At 44.7% G+C, this 21504-nt stretch overlaps 2 protein-coding genes across 3 annotated transcripts in view; one reads left to right on the top strand and one right to left on the bottom strand.

Moving 5' to 3' along the window:
• Window positions 1-6461, bottom strand: part of SEC23A (SEC23 homolog A, COPII component) — a 61385-nt gene extending 54924 nt beyond the window's left edge. Inside the window, exon 1 of one of the 2 annotated variants that reach the window (XM_075283052.1) lies at window positions 6398-6461. The gene's annotated coding sequence lies outside the window, so the exon portion shown is untranslated. Of the gene's footprint in view, window positions 1-750; window positions 806-6397 lie in introns of those variants that run through there. The other variant, XM_075283054.1, reaches the window with a different exon arrangement.
• Window positions 6462-6854: 393 nt separating this feature from the next.
• On the top strand, window positions 6855-19104 carry GEMIN2 (gem nuclear organelle associated protein 2). The gene is made up of 10 exons (XM_075281033.1): window positions 6855-7002; window positions 8207-8291; window positions 9548-9637; window positions 10103-10162; window positions 10955-11071; window positions 12003-12047; window positions 14206-14274; window positions 14363-14473; window positions 14575-14633; window positions 18211-19104. The coding sequence occupies exons 1-10, from the start codon at window positions 6881-6883 to the stop codon at window positions 18254-18256; spliced, it is 804 nt and encodes a 267-aa protein (XP_075137134.1). The 5' UTR covers window positions 6855-6880; the 3' UTR covers window positions 18257-19104.
• Window positions 19105-21504: the final 2400 nt, after the last annotated feature.

Below are 21504 nucleotides of genomic sequence, written 5' to 3'. Positions count from 1 at the left end.
TTTAGAGGAGCCGCGCCAGGCCCCAGGGCCCTTCAGAGGAGCCGCGCCAGGCCCCAGGGCCCTTCAGAGGAGCCGCGCCAGGCCCCAGGGCCCTTCAGAGGAGCCGCGCCAGGGCCCTTCAGAGGAGCCGCGCCAGGGCCCTTCAGAGGAGCCGCGCCAGGGCCCTTCAGAGGAGCCGCGCCAGGGCCCTTCAGAGGAGCCGCGCCAGGCCCCATGGCCCTTCAGAGGAGCCGCGCCAGGCCCCGTGGCCCTTCAGAGGAGCCGCGCCAGGCCCCGTGGTCCTTCAGAGGAGGCGCGCCAGGCCCCGTGGTCCTTCAGAGGAGCCGCGCCAGGCCCCAGGGCCCTTCAGAGGAGCCGCGCCAGGCCCCAGGGCTCTTCAGAGGAGCCGCGCCAGGCCCCAGGGCTCTTCAGAGGAGCCGCGTCAGGCCCCAGGGCTCTTCAGAGGAGCCGCGCCAGGCCTAATTGCCCTTCAGAGGAGCCACACCGGGCCCCATGGCTCTTTAAAGGCAATAAAGAATTCAGCACTTTTCCATATTATGAGACATTAACAAGAATATAAATGGGTATTATCGTCAGCCTTTTACTGGGTAGGTTAAGAGATGGGCCAATGATTGAGTAAATGTATATTTCTTAGTTTGCATGCAGGGAGAGGGGAAAAAAAAGGAAGATACACAGCCTCTCGCTCAATATTTGTTCTTAGAATAATATATCGATATCAAATTCCAAAATTCATAAGATTGGATTACTGACCCATCTATCTGTAGTCCCAGACACGGAATATGCGCACGGACTTCTCCGCTCCTCCGGTCAGAAGCATTCATACACGTCCACAGGAATAAAAAATTGAAGATCCAGCGTATCCGTAAAAAATCTTTTTCTTACTTTATTAAATGGTTCGTAGCCACATTAAAATTGGGTCACAGACATGGATGGTATAGGCAAGATGGAAACAGCATTAAGTCTGACTGACGCGTTTCGAGAATATAGTTCTCTTAGTCATAGTCTTAGACTATGACTAAGAGAACTATATTCTCGAAACGCGTCAGTCAGACTTAATGCTGTTTCCATAGTAGTATCAATAACACCAGCAGTAGTATCAATAGTGCCAGCAGTAGTATCAATAGTAGTATCAATAGTACCAGCAGTAGTATCAGTAGTACCAGCAGTAGTATCAATAGTGTCAGCAGTAGTAGCACTAGTACCCTGCAACTAGTGCCTCAATTCAGTAAGGCTAGGTTCACATCTGGGCGAGGGGGGCCTCCACCTAAAATTGGAAGGACTTCATGTCAAGCAGAGAAAAATCTGCTTCAAATTCCTGCTGGACAAATTCAGCATCAAATTCCAAATACCTAGAATCCTACATGTGAACAACCACTGGGGGGCATGACTAAGAGCTCCAATCAGAGGCAGACAATGTCAGAGCTCAGAATCACACCCCTGAGGGTCCATTCACACAGAGGAAAATGGAGAGGAATTTGGTGTGGAATTTCAGCACTGAAAAAAAAGCCTCCCATTGACTTCAATGGTTTCCTTTTTCTGCAGAAAGTGCAGAGTACCAGCTGTCTTATCAATAGTACCAGCCATAGTAACAGAGCCAGCAGTATCAATAGTACCAGCAGTAGTAACAGAGCCAGCAGTATCAATAGTACCAGCAGTAGTATCAATAGTACCAGCAGTAGTATCAATAGTACCAGCAGTAGTATCAATAGTACCAGCAGCAGTATCAATAGTACCAGCAGTAGTATCAATAGTATCAATAGTACCAGCAGTAGTATCAATAGTAGTATCAATAGTACCAGCAGCAGTATCAATAGTACCAGCAGTAGTATCAATAGTAGTATCAATAGTACCAGCAGTAGTATCAATAGTGCCAGCAGTAGTATCAATAGTACCAGCAGCAGTATCAATAGTGCCAGCAGCAGTATCAATAGTACCAGCAGTAGTATCAATAGTACCAGCAGTAGTATCAATAGTACCAGCAGCAGTATCAATAGTACCAGCAGTAGTATCAGAGCCAGCAGTATCAATAGTACCAGCAGTAGTATCAATAGTAGTATCAATAGTACCAGCAGCAGTATCAATAGTACCAGCAGTAGTATCAATAGTACCAGCACTAGTAACAGAGCCAGCAGTATCAATAGTACCAGCAGTAGTATCAATAGTGCCAGCAGTAGTATCAATAGTACCATCAGTAGTATCAATAGTACCAGCAGTAGTATCAATAGTACCAGCAGTAGTATCAATAGTAGTATCAATAGTACCAGCAGCAGTATCAATAGTACCAGCAGTAGTATCAATAGTACCAGCAGTAGTAACAGAGCCAGCAGTATCAATAGTACCAGCAGTAGTATCAATAGTGCCAGCAGTATCAATAGTACCAGCAATAGTGCCAGCAGTAGTATCAATAGTGCCAGCAGTAGTATCAATAGTGCCAGCAGTAGTATCAATAGTAGTATCAATAGTGCCAGCAGTAGTATCAATAGTACCAGCAGTAGTATCAATAGTACCAGCAGTAGTATCAATAGTGCCAGCAGTAGTATCAATAGTAGTATCAATAACACCAGCAGTAGTATCAATAGTGCCAGCAGTAGTATCAATAGTAGTATCAATAACACCAGCAGTAGTATCAATAGTGCCAGCAGTAGTATCAATAGTAGTATCAATAGTACCAGCAGTAGTATCAATAGTACCAGCAGTAGTATCAATAGTGTCAGCAGTAGTAGCACTAGTACCCTGCAACTAGTGCCACAATTCAGTAAGGCTAGGTTCACATCTGGGCGAGGGGGGCCTCCACCTAAAATTGGAAGGACTTCACGAAGGACTTTTCTCTCTGCTGGTCTCAGTATAATACCAGCAGAACCCTGATAGACACCCGTCAGGTAACTGCTTTTTTTAACGAACGGGCTCTTCGTTGTTCAGGTCCTCATGCAGACCAGAACGATGGAGAGACCAACGCTAATGTGAACGTAGCCTTAATAGTTTGGGAAGCATTTTGGACCCGACAGCCTCCCTTTAAACACTGCAAGTTCTATTCAGATAAATGGTTCAGTAGGAGATATTTCTGCAATAAAACTGCTGCATGTGAATATAGCCTATATAACCACTTTGACTTCAGTTGCACAAAGAAAGTCCCCCGGTCTTATAAAACGCTGTCAAGGAGAAGAAACCAAGCCCTTGTGAAGATCTCAGCTGCCAATAATAACAAGCTGTAGTAGTGTCCCCTGAGAACATGACCCTGGAGGGTATTTCTATGTGGAGTAACAGTAAACCTACACAAGTATGTCACCGCCATCAGGCAGGCAGCTATCTGCTTCACTCCAGATTTGCTTGACAGTGTTGCTCATGTTTACCGCCTGCCCGTACATAACGCGGTATACTCAGACCACGAGTATCACAACTATGCAGGCGGCAATTTATATTGTTGGACAGATTATGTGTTAGGGTTTCTAACCTATTTTTACTCTCTCTTCAGGGGGTTAGGTGTTAGTCACAAAAATATAGAGAAGTGTTATAAGGTGTCACACAGAGAATGTCACTTTTTTGTCAGCCTGCGGAAAAACATTTGAAAAAAAATGCCATTCTTTGCACGTGGAGCTGAAAAGCCGAACAAAAAAAAAAAAAAAAGGGTTATATTTCAGGCCTGGTTCACATCTGCGGTCGGTCCCGTTCAGGGAGAGTGCGCTTAGGGACCCCCCCCTGAACGGAATACCGAACGCATTGACAAGCGGTGAGCAATGAAAGCACATGGACCCCATAGACTGTAATGGGGTCCCTGTATTTTCCGCACGGAACATGCAGACAGAAAAATACTTCACGAACTACTTTCTTCTCCGTATGATTTGAGCGAACACCGCGCAGAAAACACACAGACCCCATTATAGTCTATGGGGTCCGTGTGCTTTCATAAGCTCACCACTTGTCAATGCGTTCGGTATTCCATTTGGGGGTTCCACATGCGTACTCCCCGAATGGAATACCGAACACAGATGTGAACCAGGCCTTACAGTGAGATATTTTTCTTGCAAAAATTTTTTAAAAAATTGTCAAAAACCATGGCTTTTATTTTCAGAAAAGGCCTATGTGTGAAACCACTGTACCGTATAATTCTATTACATTTAACTAGTTATTATTATGTACTGATAATATTAATTTTGCATCTCCCAAGTGTTCCTCTTTTGGAGGGGCAATCCCTACTTTTGACGCAGATCCCCAGCCCCTTTTTGCTCCGTAAAGGGTGCCTGTCGTTTTATTTTACAAACTTGTGACATGTCAGCAGGGGTTCTGTTACCCACCATGTAATGGCCTTCAGCTCCAGAAATTAGGAACGCCAAGTTGACCATATACAAACCAATATATATATATATTTTGTTAATTGGCAGTTACTTAGTGGATTATCTCAATATGTAATGGCTAATTTTAAGTAATACTTACTTCACCTCGGCTCATGGTTCCTCCTTTTCAGCCCAGCATCTCCTGACACCATCAGTGTCTGGATGTCATGTGTGGGAGATCCTAAACCCACTCCACAATGGGTCTTACAGCTGACATGGAGACCACTAAGGGGGTAGTATACTCTGTGTGAGCAGTGCTCAGGGGGCAATGTTTGGAGGGGGGAACATAACTTCGCTTAGGGCCAAATCCAGTCCTACAAGTAACTACTCATTCACATCAGCGTTTGTATTTCGTCCGGGGGAGTCCGCAGGAGGACCCCCCCTGAACAGAATACCGAACACAACTGCAAGCGGTGTGCCAGAGAAAGCACACGGACCCAACAGACTATAATGGGGACCGTGTGCTTGCCGCCAGATCTCCGCAGTGATCATGCGGGCAGGAAAGTAGATCACAATCTACTTTCCTGTACGCATGATTCGTGCAGGCAGCGCGCGGCAAGCACACGGACCCCATTATAGTCTATGGGGTCCGTGTTCTTTCACTGCACACCGCTTGCAGTTGCGTTCAGTATTCCATTGGGGGGGGGGGGTCCTCATGTGGACTCTCCTCGGGCAGAATACAGACGCAGATGTGAACCAAGCATAAGACATTTTGAGGTTTTGGAAACCAGGTGCTGAGATTGTGAAAATAAGGTAAAACCCATCAGTTGAATGTTATTCTTTTATGTCTGGCCTACGTTGGAGAACAGAGTGAGTAGTGTACAGGCTCATAGAAAGTCTATGGGGATCGTGTTGTGTTTACTATGCTCATTTTACCACTTGTTGTGGTTTCTCTTCATACTAGAAAAAAATGAAGAGACATTTGAGGCAGACACGTGAGACATCCCAGATGAGTGGGTCTGACCAAACGGCTGTCTCAAGTCGCGGCACAATTTTATTTTTTTTTCTACGTCCTGCTCAGATCTCGGACTCCCATTGTTTTCAATGGGAGGCAAAATGTGGGTGGATTCTGCTAATGATTTTGGAGTGAAACCCGCCCCAAAATCAGCAGCAAATTCTGTTGTGTGAATAAGCCCTAAGACTCTGTACACCAGTCACTCAATGTGTTGACCAGAAACTAAGTGGTGCAACGCTCGGAGAACGGTTCTGCCTCTTTGTATTAAAGTGAACCTAAACTTTTAAAACTTTTTTATAAATAGTGTCATAACCCAATGGTTCGGGATATGACAATAACTTTTCTAACATATTATTTACTTCCCTCCCCCTCTTCAGTGAACAGTGTATCTTAAAGTCCTTCAGCCGCCTGTACTGTATACAGACAGATAAGACGAGGTGGTAAAACCTTCAATCAGGTGCAATCTTATCCAAGTCTATAACAACCTATAAGGACTTCCACCAGCCAGGCTATAACCTAGATCTCATATCCGGCAGGTCAAGGCGAATTGCAGACGTCTTGAAAAATAAGAGTCAGCAGTGGAAATATTGAATCTTTGTATAAACCTGATGTAATTGTCAATAAAAGTGTAAAAACATCTCAAAAAACTTTGTGAAAACCTAAATCTGTGTCAGTCCCAAAACTTTTTGGCGGCAGCTCCGGTTACCTCTATGGCACCGGTGAAGGAGATGAGCGCCAGGCTTGTGGCAGCGTTCAGGCAGGGGTACATGGCGCCCCCCAATTCTTGCGATCACAGGGGCCCCCACACTCTTCTTCTAGATACTTGTAATTTCCAGGGCACCCCTTTATAGAGCAGAGAGGGGCTGGAGTTAATTACAGTCACTCGCTTTCCATAAGGGGGCAGTTGTTATAAAGACAACAACCAAGGGGTAAAGTTTACAGTGTGGGCACCGGTGCCCCAAGCTCCAGACTGGCACTGCCACCCAATGAATGAGCAGGCATGAAGTGCAGGAGGTTCCCGGAGGTAATACTGCAGAAGTGCCAGGACATTGCACAGAACACCCCTCACAGGCCGTGTACCTACCGCCACCTCCCGCTCCCCCTCACTTACCTCTCCCTCAGCTCCTGCAGCTCTCAGCGGCCGGCAGCAGCAGCAGCAGCACCTCACGACGTCACCAATATGGCGGCGCCCAGTGCCACGTCAAGTAGCGGAGACTGACAGCTGCAGCCTCGCACAGACACGGGTCAGAGCCCGGGCAGAGCGCTCAGCACACACCTCTCTCCCCCTCCCCTCACCCCGCCACCAGCCCAAACATGACCCGAGCACCATAACAACCGCGCTGGCTTCCTGAGACTTGTAGTACTACAGCCAAACCACACATACACCCATTCACACTGCACATTCCAATACCGCACTATAGACCACAGCTTGGAAACGCATATGCGACTTTTATATGTAACTCTAGTAATGTGTACAGAGCGAAAGGGAAAGCGCGCCCTTTAAATAGAGAGCAGCCAATCAGCGGCGCCCTTGTATCGTGCGTTCCACCCACAGTCCTGTACGTGCAGGCGCTGCCGACGCTGCCGGGCAAGCATGGACTCCGGGCCGGAGGAGCTGATGCCGCGGCTCCTACCGGTGGGCGAGTGCGACCTGACCGAGGACTTCGACCCTGCAGTGCCCCCTCGGACCCCGCAGGAGTACCTGAGGCGGGTGCAGTAAGTGCTCACGTCACGTATGGGTGCAGTGACGTCACACGTGCAGGCTGTGTTTATGTGCAGGTGGTATACAGTGCAGTGCACCATTCTGGTGTCATTGTGAGGATCTGACTTACTGTCAATGAGTACAGTAGGACAATCTGGGGGGAGATGCAATAGTATGTGGTTACTGGAAGTGTCACACATGTCAGATCTGCATACTGGAAATGCTCCATGGATTTTACTACATGATCAGTGGCCAACAATACTTGGATTTCTGCCCCACTATATAAACTGCAGTGGCTGTGCTTCAGGATTAACCCTATATGGGCTGTACCTGCTGGCTCTGCATTCAGAATCTGCAGGAATAGGCACCATGCTACTTAGTGTTATTTATTCCATTTCCCTCTCCCCCTTCTGAGTTGTACAGCATTATTGGATTTGCTGCAGATCTTGGTGTGGACTATGTGCTGCAATTTATGTCAAACTCTCAATAGGTGACCATGCCCTTATCCTGCTGCTCTGGGGTCTTGATTTGAAATGGAGCATGCATGCATTATTGTGGTTGTGTGAGTTTCCTGGATTTGTCTGACACTGATGAACCTACTGATATGACTTGTGTGTTTCAAAAACCCCCACCCCCTGTAGGGCATACTGATGTACAAGGAACCAGGCACTCATGTAGTGTATTGTCCGCCTTAAGTTCCAGAATGGGTCCCCTAGTGGTTTATGGGATTGGCAGACTGAGCTACCGATTTCCTCATCAGCCAGAAGTCACTGGTTTCTAATGAACGCCTCGATGGGGAACGGTATAGAGCGTAGAGGAAGTGGGGGTTTTATGGCCTATTCTAGTGATCCCTGGGCACTCCGTGTCGAAACCATGGTGATACTGGCCTACTCTTAAGGCTGGTCTTACACGGCCGTAATGTAAGTCCGCAAATGAGGGTTTTCAATTGCAGACACATTATATTCAATGCGACCTCTTACACCACCGGATATTTTATCTGTGGTGTGCCGGGCCTCCGCACTGAATAGAGCAGGTCCGTAATGGCCGTGAATTCATGGCAGTGCACGGACTCGCCCATAGAACTCTATGGGCGCATGTGGCTGATCAGCAACTTGCGGACCGTAAATTCAGTACAGTCGTGTAAGACCAGCCTAACTCTGAATGGGACATTGCTTTCAATGCAGTAACTACACCCTGTATATTCTTATCTTCTTCTAGGATTGAGGCCGCACGATGTCCTGATGTAGTCATTGCTCAGATTGATCCTAAAAAGCTGAGAAAGAAGCAAACCGTCAGTATAGCGGTAAGTCCAAATCTAAATAATCATTGACATCACTGGGAGTAGAGCTGCGGTAACTGTGCCTGGCCACAATATATGGCACAAAGCATTCTACTTCTGACCCTGTGCACAGTATAGTACGAGAACAGAAGCAACTTTGAACAGCTGATCCGTGTGGGGGCTGACTTCAACCCCCACCAAAGACATACTTATGACTTATCCTGATGATAGGCCATTAAAAAAACAAAACAAAACTGGGCAATATCTTTAGGAACCTGCGGCATGCCTAGAATTTGCTGCAAATTTTGCTACAGCACATTTTACATGTCTCTCAGGCTATGGGCGTGTAAAAATAAGGAGCAGTCTGCCCCCCTCCCCTCCCCTATCCATTACTGATGCTGTTCTGCCATTTTGCCAGGAGTAACTGTAAAATAGGTAACAAATTACTGAGAAAACCCAAAGTGACCACAATATAGGACATGCAGGGACACTGAACTGTAAATACAAGCAGAAAAGCAGCTAAAATACAGGGGGGAAAAAATCTATGTGATCACGTAAGCAGTCAGAAGTAGATGCAAGTGCATAGAAGACCTTTCTTACATTGTGAGATTTGCAGAATGGTTCAGTCCTTTGCACAGAGCAGAGGTAAGGGGTTGATTCCCCTGACAGACTCCACATGTCTGCAGTTTGGCCTCTCCATTCCCTGTGAAGAGAATACAACCTCCCCCTTCAATCGCTGTGAACCTGTTTTGCTTATCCATAAAGCGGGTACGGAAAGTATTCAGACCCCTTGAAATTTTTCACTCTTTGTTTTATTGCAACCATTTGCTAAAATCAAAAAAGTTCATTTTATTCCTCGTTAATGTACACTCAGCCCCATCTTGACAGAAAAAAACAGAAATGCACACGCTACAAACACCCCCACCCCCCCCCCCCCCCAAAAAAAAAAAAAAAAAAAAAAAAAAAGAACAACTTGTAGTGCAAGGTGTCTTGCTCTGGAGGTTGTGAACACAGCATGTTGATTATTGCAGCAGATTTCAGCCTGTGCATTGCAAAGGTTGATACCCGGGCTATCTGCACAGTAAGCTACCCGTGAAACCTGCAGCGCAAGTCAGGTCATTTCTCCCTTGCATTTCTCTAAGGCAGCGCTGATATGTGGTCAGAGCTGGATAACTCCTTTATTTATACAGCGTCACTTGCTATTTTATCACAAATGGTGGTAACATACATGCTTAGCTCAAATTTCACCTTTTAATGGAGTCATTTTACTCTTCTCTTAGTTGTCTGGATGCCAGCCTGCTCCTGAAGGATATTCACCTAGTCTCCGATGGCAGCAACAGCAGGTAGCTCAGTTCTCCGCTGTACGACAGGTAAGTCAATGCCGAAGGCGAGATCCAAAAGATACGTTAACAAACTCTTTTGTACAACCTTTGGGGTCCATAGGGGTTTGTAAGCTGCCCCTGTCCTCTTGCCACCTCTTGGTACCCACTTTGAGCAGCATTATTATACCAGGCTTTACACGTGCCTTCTTTCTCATCCTTAGCTCATTCAACATTGGGACAATTTTAATCAGATTTTACACACACGTATGCAGGGAAATCTCTCCAAAAGACCACCATGAGCTGGCCTACTGTATCCAGACCAGATTATCCATTCCACCGTGTATTATGGGCACTAGCCTTTTTGTCTTCTGTGCTTTATTTTAAGATATATATATATATATATATATATATATCACCCTTTTCGATGTTGGTTCATCGCCTTCACAAGACTTCACTGTATTTAATGAAATTGCTGGATTTGCACACTGTTTTACGTACATATGTTTTATTCAGAGTCTCAACAAGCACAGGAGCCACTGGAAATCCCAACCCCTTGACAGTAATGTAATGATGGTGAGTGCCTTCCTGTTCCTATAGTTTTAATAATTATTGATGTAAACTCCCTGTTAGAGTGCCTTCACCAACTCCTAGGTTCCTAGTATCTGATAATAGCTGCTGCTCCACTGATTCCAGCACAGCTGGAATTTTCTCTCTAGTTCCCACTATTCCTGAGCAATCAATGCTTATTTAACCAAACGTCCCCGTGTCCTCCACATGAACGACCAATGATCCAGGGAGACTTATGGGCATTCTGACACTTACACCCCTATCCTTATGCTCTATCTGTAGTGACAAAACCTCTTTAAAAGGTCAGTTTATATAGTAGAGGACCAGCCAAATCTGCAATATACCAGTTGCAGCACTGGGTGGGGTATATGGGTAACTTTATTAGTTATTTGCAGAATCTGTAAATAATCAGCATTGATCATTGCCATTTGATAATTGGGAGTCCAATTTTTTGGCACCTTTTGCCCATAAGCTAAAAGAAGGGGCCACTTCATTGTTTACTCAGTGCCGTATGGGTATGGCTGTTCCTGGTTCTACTGCTTGGGTAAGGGAAGGGCAGTCGCTGATCAGCAGAGGTGCTAAGATTCAGACCACCACCAGTTGTAATTCTTTGTCTATCTTTATCATAGTCCATCAAAACTGGTCCCAGAATACCATATAAAGGTCCTACAAGATGTTGATCTGTGACTGTATATAACCTGTTTCTTCTATGCCAATGCAGTATATTCAGATCTCCAATTCTAATATAATGTAAACCGGACTTGTGCATTTCTAACAGTGCGTCTGTTCTATCTGCAGCCAAGCACAGAGGATGAGGAGAGCTGGAAGAAGTTCTGTTTGGGCGAGAGGTTATATTCTGACCTGGCGGCTGCACTAAACACTGAAAACCAAAACCCAGGGATAGATTATATAAAGGTAAGATCTTGTATATATCAGGAGGAAAGTGCTCTTTCATTTGTTACAAGGATATTCATAACCTATTGATCCTATCCCATTAAAATGCTTTTTCTTCTCAATAACACGTAGGAATAGCCTTAAGAAAGGCTATTCTTCTCCTACCTTTAGAGATCTTCTCCGCGCCGCCATTCCATAGAAATTCCGGTTTTCGCCGGTATGCAAATGAGTTCTCCCGTAGCATTGGGGGCAGTCCCCAGCGCTCAAACAGCACTGGGGGCGTCCCCAGTGCGGCAAGAGAATTCTCTAGCGCCGCCTCACCTTCTTCAGGAATGGGGTCTTCATGCGTCTTCTTCTGGTGGTGACTTCAAACTTCTAGGCCTCAGGCCTAGGGCAAATCTGACTGTGTGTGCCTGACAGCCACAAGAAAATGGCCACTTGCAATACTGTGCAAGTGGCCATTTTCTCGTGGCCTGTGGTCATGCACAGTCTGCTCTGCCCAAGGCCTAGAAGTTACAAGCCATCGCCGGAAGAAGAGGTTGAAGATGACGCTGCAGAAGAAGAGGAGGTGGCGCTGGAGAGAGTTCTCTCGCAGCATTGGAGCTGCCCCTAGTGCTGTCTGAGTGCTGGGGCCTGCCCCCAGTGCTGCGAAAGAACTCATTTACATACCGACAAGAACCGGGATTGTAGGCGAACGGCGGCGCGGAGAAGACAACAAAAGGTAGGAGACGAATAGCCTTTCTTGTAGGTACTTTCTTAAGGCTATTCCGACATGGTACCTACAAAAAAATTGTGTCTGACTGATAGGATCCCTTTAAATCTCTCTCTAGCAATATTTAGACAGTATATTCCCTTTTCTAATTTTATGGGGTTGATTGGCCAATGAGCGTTCATCTGGCATCTTGTAAGGCTGCCAGTACATTTCATTTATGTTTTTGTGTCATCGTTTCAGGTTGGGTTCCCTCCTTTGCTGAGCATTGTCAGTCGAATGAGCCAGGTAAGATATACATTGAATGTGCTCAAACTAAATTTGCTGGAATACTGGAGAAAAAAAAATTCTTGTTGTTATAGAAACTTTATCATACAAGTTTATTATGAAAATGCTTAAATAGGAATTTCCTCCAACTAGTCCAGATCTTTACATCTGTTAATAAATGCTGCTCCACAGATTCCAGAACAGATGGAATTTTCCTCTGTTCCCCACAATTCTTGAGCAATCAGTGCTGTTAGTTTTGGTCCCTGATATACTATTTAGTCTCTGTACTGTCAGGAGTGCCGTGTCAGGCAGGAGCAGACAAGGGGTGTGATTCTGAGCTCTGGCACTGGCGGCCTGAATCGCACCCCCTGCCTGACACTGTCCTTCTGACATTACAGAGCTTACATAACAAATCAGATACCAACTAACTAACCACTGATTGCTCAGAAATGGTGGGGCCTAGAGAGAAAATTCTAAGGGTCAATGCACACGGAGTTTTTTAGCGCTGATTTTGACACTGAATCTGCCTCAAAATCAACTTCCAAAAAAGCCTCTCATTAGAACTCTATTGGGAGGCTTTTTTTGGAGGCTGATTTTGAGGCGGATTCAGCGTCAAAATCGGCGCAAAAAAATTCCGTTTGTATTGACCCTAAAGGTCCATTCACACAGTTTTTTTTTTTGTTTTTTTTTGCGAGGATTTTGCCGCTGAATCTGTCTCAGAATCCACGTTGAAAAAACGCCTCCCCATAGACTTCTATGGGTTCTGCCTGCAAAAACCAACACGGTCAATGGGAGGCGGCAAATCCACGTGGAATTGGCAAATTTCCTAATTCCTGAAGTGGATTTTTTCCTCGCCAAAAAACTTAGTATGAATGGACCCTTACTGTGCTGGAATCGGTGGAGCCATCAATAGATGCTAAGAACATGCATTGGTGAAAGATCCTCTAAGGATCCATTCACACACAGTTTTTTTGGCGAGGATTTTGGCGCTGAAAATCCATGTGGTAAGAAAGCCTCCCATTGAAGTCAATGGGAGGCTTTCTTTCCACGTGGATTTACAGCGCCAAAATTCTCGCCAAAAAACTGTGTGAATGAACCCTTAAAGTTGTCTATAGCTCATATGGTTCAAAGTTGTAGGGTCCTTGCTATTCTAAATTGCAGTGAAACCATGTGACTAGCGAGTCCTATGATGATTGTAAGTTTGCCTTTTGTTTATTATAAATTGTACATAGTTATGTGATACTAGGTTCACCCTAGCGTTCGGGTCTGCATGCAGAAGATGGAAAGCTGTCAGACCGGGTACAGCCGTGAGCGTTGTATGCTCTCCGCCGCAAAACCGTGTTTTGTTTTTTTTTTTTTTTTTTTAAATCAGACACAGAGTACTGCATGTCCAACTCTGTGTCCGGTTAAAAAAAAAAACGGTTTCGCGGCGGAGAGCATAAAACGCTCACGGCCGGACATCTTTCAAACCCATTCAAATGAATGGGTATGAAAGAGTCCTGCAGGTTTCCGTCTCCTGCTCTGTTTTGTGCAGGAAATGGAAACCTGCAGAACGGAGACCGGGCGCAGATGTGAACGAGCTCTTAGCAGCCATCTTGCTGGAGCTGCTGGTCTGCAATACAAATAGCACTTCAGGAGTTTGTATTACTGCGGTTGTCTGTAAGTCTGTATAGAGGTCACTGTGCCTGATGAAGGCGCAAATGTGCTGTGACCATTGGTAATGGTGGATCCTGTGTTATCTGCATGTACCTTTGTAATAGAGGTTTTACCTTTTGTGACTACGCCTCATGTGGCCACAGTTTTAAATGGGCTCGCAGGATTAAATATTAATCCTTACTATAAATCATCAGTATCATATTGTGAGGGGGGGGGGGTGACACTCGGAACCACTTGTAAAAGCTGTACTGGCCAGTGACTTCTTGTTCCTAGGGCACATGGCCTATTTGTGTACAAGCCCTTTGAGCAATCGGGGCTGAGCTGCATTTCCAAGCACAGTCACCAAGGGTCAGTGCACACTGAGTTTTTTGCGTCAAAATCAGCGCCAACAAACTGTTTGCGTTGCAGTGTCCATAGCGCTCATCTGAACATTGTGTTGTGGCTTTCCAAGACTCCCTGCTGATCGCATATTGAAGTGCTTTCATTGTTTTAAAAGAATTTTTTTTTGTTGTTTTTTGTTCAGTCTACTGTTACAAGTGTATTGGAATACCTGGTGAACTGGTTTGAAGAAAGAGATTTTACTCCAGAACTGGTAAAAAATTATTAAAAATTGCATTTGATATTACTAAATCTCTTTACTCACCATCACAAATGATGATTTTATTTATTTTATCCAACAGGGTCGATGGCTGTATGCCTTGCTTGCCAGTTTGGAAAAACCCCTGCTTCCAGAAGCCCATTCACTTATTAGACAGTTGGCACGCAGATGCTCACAAGTCAGAGCTGGCGTGGTATGAAGGCCTATATTATTGTAGATTGTAAAATATCATTAGAAGTTCTTCACACCCTGGGTTTTTTTTTTTTTTTTAAATGATATTTTTCTTGCTTGCAGGAACACAGGGAAGATGAGAGAGTGTCAGCTTTAAATTTGTTCATCTGTCTAGTTGGCAGGTAATGTTTAGAGATGAGCGAACACTAAAATGTTCGAGGTTCGAAATTCGATTCGAACAGCCGCTCACTGTTCGAGTGTTCGAATGGGTTTCGAACCCCATTATAGTCTATGGGGAACATAAACTCGTTAAGGGGGAAACCCAAATTCGTGTCTGGAGGGTCACCAAGTCCACTATGACACCCCAGGAAATGATGCCAACACCTCTGGAATGACACTGGGACAGCAGCGGAAGCATGTCTGGGGGCATAAAAGTCACTTTATTTCATGGAAATCCCTGTCAGTTTGCGATTTTCGCAAGCTAACTTTTCCCCATAGAAATGCATTGGCCAGTGCTGATTGGCCAGAGTACGGAACTCGACCAATCAGCGCTGGCTCTGCTGGAGGAGGCGGAGTCTAAGATAGCTCCACACCAGTCTCCATTCAGGTCCGACCTTAGACTCCGCCTCCTCCGGCAGAGCCAGCGCTGATTGGCCGAAGGCTGGCCAATGCATTCCTATGCGAATGCAGACTTAGCAGTGCTGAGTCAGTTTTGCTCAACTACACATCTGATGCACACTCGGCACTGCTACATCAGATGTAGCAATCTGATGTAGCAGAGCCGAGGGTGCACTAGAACCCCTGTGCAAACTCAGTTCACGCTAATAGAATGCATTGGCCAGCGCTGATTGGCCAATGCATTCTATTAGCCCGATGAAGTAGAGCTGAATGTGTGTGCTAAGCACACTCATTCAGCACTGCTTCATCAAGCCAATACAATGCATTAGCCAGTGCTGATTGGCCAGAGTACGGAATTCGGCCAATCAGCGCTGGCTCTGCCGGAGGAGGCGGAGTCTAAGGTCGGACCTGAATGGAGACTGGTGTGGAGCGATCTTAGACTCCGCCTCCTCCAGCAGAGCCAGCGCTGATTGGTCGAGTTCCGTACTCTGGCCAATCAGCGCTGGCCAATGCATTCTATTAGCCCGATGAAGTAGAGCTGAATGTGTGTGCTTAGCACACACATTCAGCTCTACTTCATCAGGCTAATAGAATACATTGGCCAATCAGCGCTGGCCAATGCATTCTATTAGCTTGATGAAGCAGAGTGTGCACAAGGGTTCAAGCGCACCCTCGGCTCTGATGTAGCAGAGCTGAGGGTGCACAAGGGTTCAAGTGCACCCTCGGCTCTCCTACATCAGAGCCGAGGGTGCGCTTGAACCCTTGTGCAGCCTCGGCTCTGCTACATCAGAGCCGAGGGTGCGCTTGAACCCTTGTGCACACTCTGCTTCATCAAGCTAATAGAATGCATTGGCCAGCACTGATTGGCCAGAGTACGGAATTCGGCCAATCAGCGCTGGCCAATGCATCCCTATGGGAAAAAGTTTATCTCACAAAAATCACAATTACACACCCGATAGAGCCCCAAAAAGTTATTTTTAATAACATTCCCCCCTAAATAAAGGTTATCCCTAGCTATCCCTGCCTGTACAGCTATCCCTGTCTCATAGTCACAAAGTTCACATTCTCATATGACCCGGATTTGAAATCCACTATTCGTCTAAAATGGAGGTCACCTGATTTCGGCAGCCAATGACTTTTTCCAATTTTTTTCAATGCCCCCAGTGTCGTAGTTCCTGTCCCACCTCCCCTGCGCTGTTATTGGTGCAAAAAAGGCGCCAGGGAAGGTGGGAGGGGAATCGAATTTTGGCGCACTTTACCACGTGGTGTTCGATTCGATTCGAACATGGCGAACACCCTGATATCCGATCGAACATGTGTTCGATAGAACACTGTTCGCTCATCTCTAGTAATGTTCTTTCCCATCCTTTTTAGTGATTGACTTATTTATTAAAAAAAAAAAGTGGGGCCTCAGCATAAAGTGGTTTTCCAGAGATGAAAAAATTAAAGATTGACGGGGTCCACACCCATAGCCCCCCACTGAGCAGATGTTTTGTAAAACATTGCAGCCCCTTTGAAATCCAAGCACAGCGCCTTACATTTATTTAGTGACTGTGCATGGTATTGCAGCATAGCCCCTTTACTTGAACTGCAACCAGTCCACCCGACTGATGCCCATGATGTCACATGGTCTGCAAATGGGAGCGACACTATGGGAATGCTGCTATTCAAACATCTGAACTGTCGAAGTCCTGGGTCTCAAACCCTTGCGGATCATCCGTTATCCTACAGATAGATCATCTGTCATAAAAGTTTGGAAAACCCTATTAATGTGAATCCAGTACTGGGGGTTGGCTTACTATACACTGTCCACCAATAAGTATTTGGACCCCTGTGGTAGGATAGAAAAACCACATTTCTTCCTAAGCAATAGTTGGTAGACCCCAGGAGATGCTTCCTTATGGATGGTACTGAGTGACACAATACTCCCGGATGCCTGGTGACACTCCTGGTGTATGTGAGCCATCAGTTGCGTGCGGTTTCTCTGGCCAGCACTCGTCGGTCTCTATCTCCCAGTTTCGGGGGTCTGCTAACTCGGGGCACATTCTGGCAATCACTGTTCACCTTCCACTTCGTAATCACATAGGCCACTGTTTATTTTGGGTAATTCAGTTCGCTTGCTATGTCCCTTTAAAGGGATCCTATGATTAGAATCCCATTTTTTCTAACTAACACGTAGGAATAGCCTTAAGAAAGGCTATTCTTCTCCTGCCTTAAGATGTCTTCTCCGCACTGTTCGGTATATATTCCGTTTTCCGTCTTTGTGCAAGTGAGTTCTCCAGCGCCACCTCAATCTTCTTCAGGAACCGGCCTCTACACATCGTCTTCCGGCCTGTGGCTTTCAGTCTTGTACGCGTTCACAATCTGCTCTGCCAGTGGGTGACCATTTTTTTGTGGCCGCTTACGCGAGCTCTTGTAGTAAGTGGCCACAAAAAAAAAAATGGTCACACACAGGTGCAGTCGGCTCTGCCAGAGGCCCGCTGGCAGAGCCAATTGTGCATGCGTAGAATGAAAGCCAGGCAGTAAGACAACGCATAGAGGCTGGTTCCTGAAGAAGATGGAGGCGGCACTGGAGAGTTCTCGCGCAGCACTGGGGATGCTGTTTTTTTTGTTTTTTTTTTTGGTTTTTTTTTTATATTAAATGTAGATTGTGAGCCCACATAGCGTTCACAAGGTACATTTTTCTCTATCAGTATGTCTTTTTGGAATATAGGATGGAAATCCATGCAAACACGGGAAGAACATACAAACTCCTTGCAGATGGTTTTTTTGCCCTTGGCGGGATTTGAACACTAGGACATGGGAATACCTCTTTAAGGCTATTCCTATGTGTTAGTTAGGAACAAATGGATTCTAATGATGGGATCCCTTTAAGGATCGACCATTTCCGTGGTACTCCACAATTACCCCTTTCTCGAAATCGGGCAACTCTGCTCTTCGTGCCATCTTGCATGCGACTAATGCCAATGCCGTTTCCTGTTTAACGGTGGAAGGCGTGACGTACATCACCACCGCAGAGATCTCCATTTACATGGGGGTCCAAATACTTATTGGTATACAGTGTAGAATAGCCCGGGCATAGCTAGGATGTCCTTTTTAATATGCCATTGCAGTTTCTTATTTTTCTCTTTCTTCACTTAGATATTTTGAGCAACGAGATCTAGCGGATTCCGCTGACCCGTCTTGATGATATACGACTACCTGCCCTCCTCCCTTTTTATTTTCCCCCTACACAGCAATACCTAAACCCAAACAAGCTTCCCTACATTAAGTGGTGCACCGACCATCTTTTCTTTTGCGAAGCGACAAGCGGCAGTCTATCGGACTTCATTGCTCTTGCTGCTTGGAGGGAGTTGCAGACCATACAGTCAGTCGTTGCATGTGAACATCTTCCGGGTCTGTTGTGATCGATGAAATCTTGGCTTTCTGGTTCAAAGACTCAAAGAATATCCTCAATGCTGCTGTACACTTTTTTTTAATTTTTATCATTTACCACATTTATTGGCCAAAATTGGAGCGAGTTTAAGTGCCTAAAGGGTTTGGAAAGCATACGTTCATACCTTTAACTCCCCTGCATTGAACCCATTTTCTGCCAGCAGGACCTGCATGGATTCCTTGTTGGGACTGATGTGGTTGAAGCAGTCTGTAGCATGGAAAACTGTGAATCTGCTCATTTTATACACTTCTTTGTATTGCGCCATTTTTCTTACTGTTTTGTGCACGTGTATCTTTGCCTCTGCAAGTAACGTTAAAGAAATCTAAGCATATTTTACATACGTTTGTTACTGAATGACAGTTATGCACAGTTCAGTCTTCCTTCCGTCTACAATGTGTTGGTGTAGTAAGCACATACAGTTCTTTTAGGATTTTTCTTTACAAGGAGCAATGCTTTACAATACATTTTACTCGCATTCACTTTTTGTGAAGCAGCTGCAGGTAACAATTGCCTTTTAGGTTTGGTTAGATTTCCTTATACTTTGGTTGCAGAGGCAATTGCTGACTTCGTCATGTTTTATCGTGTGTATGTTCTGTTGTCTGTACATAAAGATTTGTTTTTTTTTTAATATATGGTTGTTTGATTTTATTTATACCCTTTAAGGGTACATTCACACTAAGTATACGCTGAGCTGATTCTGAACGTAAAGCACGTTCAGAATCAGCGCGTACACAGCAGATCCCATTCATTTCAATGGGAGCCGGCATACGAGCGCTCCCCATTGAAATGAATGGGCTGCTTTTTTCTCTATAGTGTTCAATGTGATACGCGCGTATCACATTGAATGCAATAGGTAAAAAAGCCTCCCATTGAGTTCAATGGGTAGCAAGCGCGTGTAAGACCAAACCATTTGAAGTCAAAGGGGTTCCGTTTTACTGTGCTCACTTTGACATGTGTTTACGTGTCAGAATGAGCAGCGCATTACTCCGTCTGAACGCAGCCTCAGGGTTACATCATGTCAGCACAGGTTTAAGATTAGTTAACCTCTTCCTTACATTTCACATACATGTAAATGAAGAGAACTGAGCCACTCTCTAAACACCATGTGCAGGCTATATTATACAGAGGACAGCCTATTACACCCTGCCTCAGGATTGCGTTCCTTACAGCCCAGTGATGCTGCTAGGCTATAAGGCCCATTCTTCTGACAGTGGAAAGATATCAGTGCTGTTGGTTTCGGCACTGATATCTCCTGCGCCTGGGCATACCAAGAAATTCAGAGCACTGTCTGCTTTCTAGTGGTAGGTAATACAAGACGTGTTTAAGTACATGAGGTCCCCTTTAAATAACATCTATACTTGTCCCACAGAAAACAAGCCCTTGTCTACATGAATGCTTTTCGTTATCGGCTAGGAAAAATAAAAATGCCAAAAATAAATGAAGAGGTCAACGGAAAAATGGCCTAAGTCCACACTGTCATATTTCAAATTATTACCTAGAGGGTCATTCCATATCAAGTGATCCAAATAGGAATATTTTTTTTACCTGACGTCTTTAGATTTTTTTTTATTTTTATTTTTTATGAAGTACAACTTAAGTTAATTACAAATAAAAAGTTTTGAATTTTTTTCTTCATCAGTTAATTTTTTATAGACTTCTAAAGTTTTGAAAGTGTGAATTTTGGCCTGGTATGGCTTTACATTTTTGAACATATCTTGGGCTAGAATTAAGATAAATAGGTGGGAGAGGCATCATTTTTCTCAGAGCGGTACCGGCTTTCATTTGATATGTCACAAGACGATGTTTCTTTATATTTTGTTTTGGAGAAATCAAATTCAAAATTTTGATGCGCAATTGTGAAAAAAATGTATGTTTTAAAATTGTGAAAAAATGCATTTGTGTTACTTGTGTTCTTGGTTATATTTGTACAGGTTTTCAACTTGGGACCAAATTGGGATCAATTTTTTTTTTTAAGCCTTGAATCATCTGATTTTATGTTTGTGTGAGCTTCTTCCTTTTTTCTTTTCAAATTACAACTTGCTGAATTCAACATTTATATGCAACAATAAAAAAATATAAAAAACAAATACTGTAAGTGCCAGAACAAATACATTTTAGGGCTCGTTCACATCTGCGTTGCCCTCTCCGTTGTGCAGGTTTCCGTTTCCTGCATAAAACAGAGCAGGAGACGGAAACCTGCAGGAGTCTCTCTCACCCATTCATTTGAATGGGTGAGAAAGCTGTGCGGCAGTGAGCGTTTTGCGCTGTGCGCCGCGAAACCGGGTTTTATAATCCGGACACAGCGTCGGACATGCAGTACTCTGTGTCCGGATTAAAAAATCCAGTTTCGCGGCGGAGAGCCTAAAACGCTCACCGCCGCTCACGGCCGGACCCGGTCTATGGTTTGCATCTTCTGGCATGCAGAAGACGGAAAGCACAGAACGGAGACCCTGAACGCAGGTGTGAACCCAGCATCATCATCAGAACACGACTTGTTCAGCATTTTCAACCTGAATGCATTGAACAAACCGAAAGAAAAAAGCTGCTCATATCCTCAAGTGCGATTTTCTAAATAGTCTCATCCTAATTATATGTTAACAAGAGTACAAGAACCAATATTTATAACACCTATTTCTACATGTAACAATTGTTTTTTTTATTATATCACTAAACATGTAATTTATTAAGAAAAATAGTCCAGTAGATAAATCCTCATTCTATAAAATATGAACTAATCAAACAATTAATAGGACATTTTTAAACTACCGGCCTTTTATCATCAATTTGTCCTTTCTAGTGAGTGAAATGTAATCTTGTCCATAAGCGCTTACTAGCAATGGCCATTTCCTTTTGTGTCAAAGAGTATGTACGGCCTGTCATGGTGTTAGGCTCCACCTGAGTTACGGTAATATCTGATTTTTGTTGACTTGTAAAATGTCTGGTTTTCTTGGATACACAAATGATGGTGATGGACCAGAAGGATGCATAAAAGTCAATTT

The sequence above is a fragment of the Leptodactylus fuscus genome, chromosome 7, assembly GCF_031893055.1.
Source record: "Leptodactylus fuscus isolate aLepFus1 chromosome 7, aLepFus1.hap2, whole genome shotgun sequence".
NCBI lineage: Eukaryota > Metazoa > Chordata > Amphibia > Anura > Leptodactylidae > Leptodactylus > Leptodactylus fuscus.
Note: the sequence above shows the minus strand (reverse complement) of the source record. Positions and strands in the feature narration are given on the sequence as shown.

What these genes read in the sequence shown, in the direction of transcription:
- GEMIN2 (XM_075281033.1), top strand. Translation starts at nt 6,881, where the DNA reads ATGGACTCCGGGCCGGAGGAGCTGATGCCGCGGCTCCTACCGGTGGGC. An exon ending in TTGACAGTAATGTAATGATG is followed by an intron (nt 10,163 to 10,954) that starts GTGAGTGCCTTC and finishes TTCTATCTGCAG; the next exon opens with CCAAGCACAGAGGATGAGGA. An exon ending in GAGATTTTACTCCAGAACTG is followed by an intron (nt 14,275 to 14,362) that starts GTAAAAAATTAT and finishes TTTATCCAACAG; the next exon opens with GGTCGATGGCTGTATGCCTT.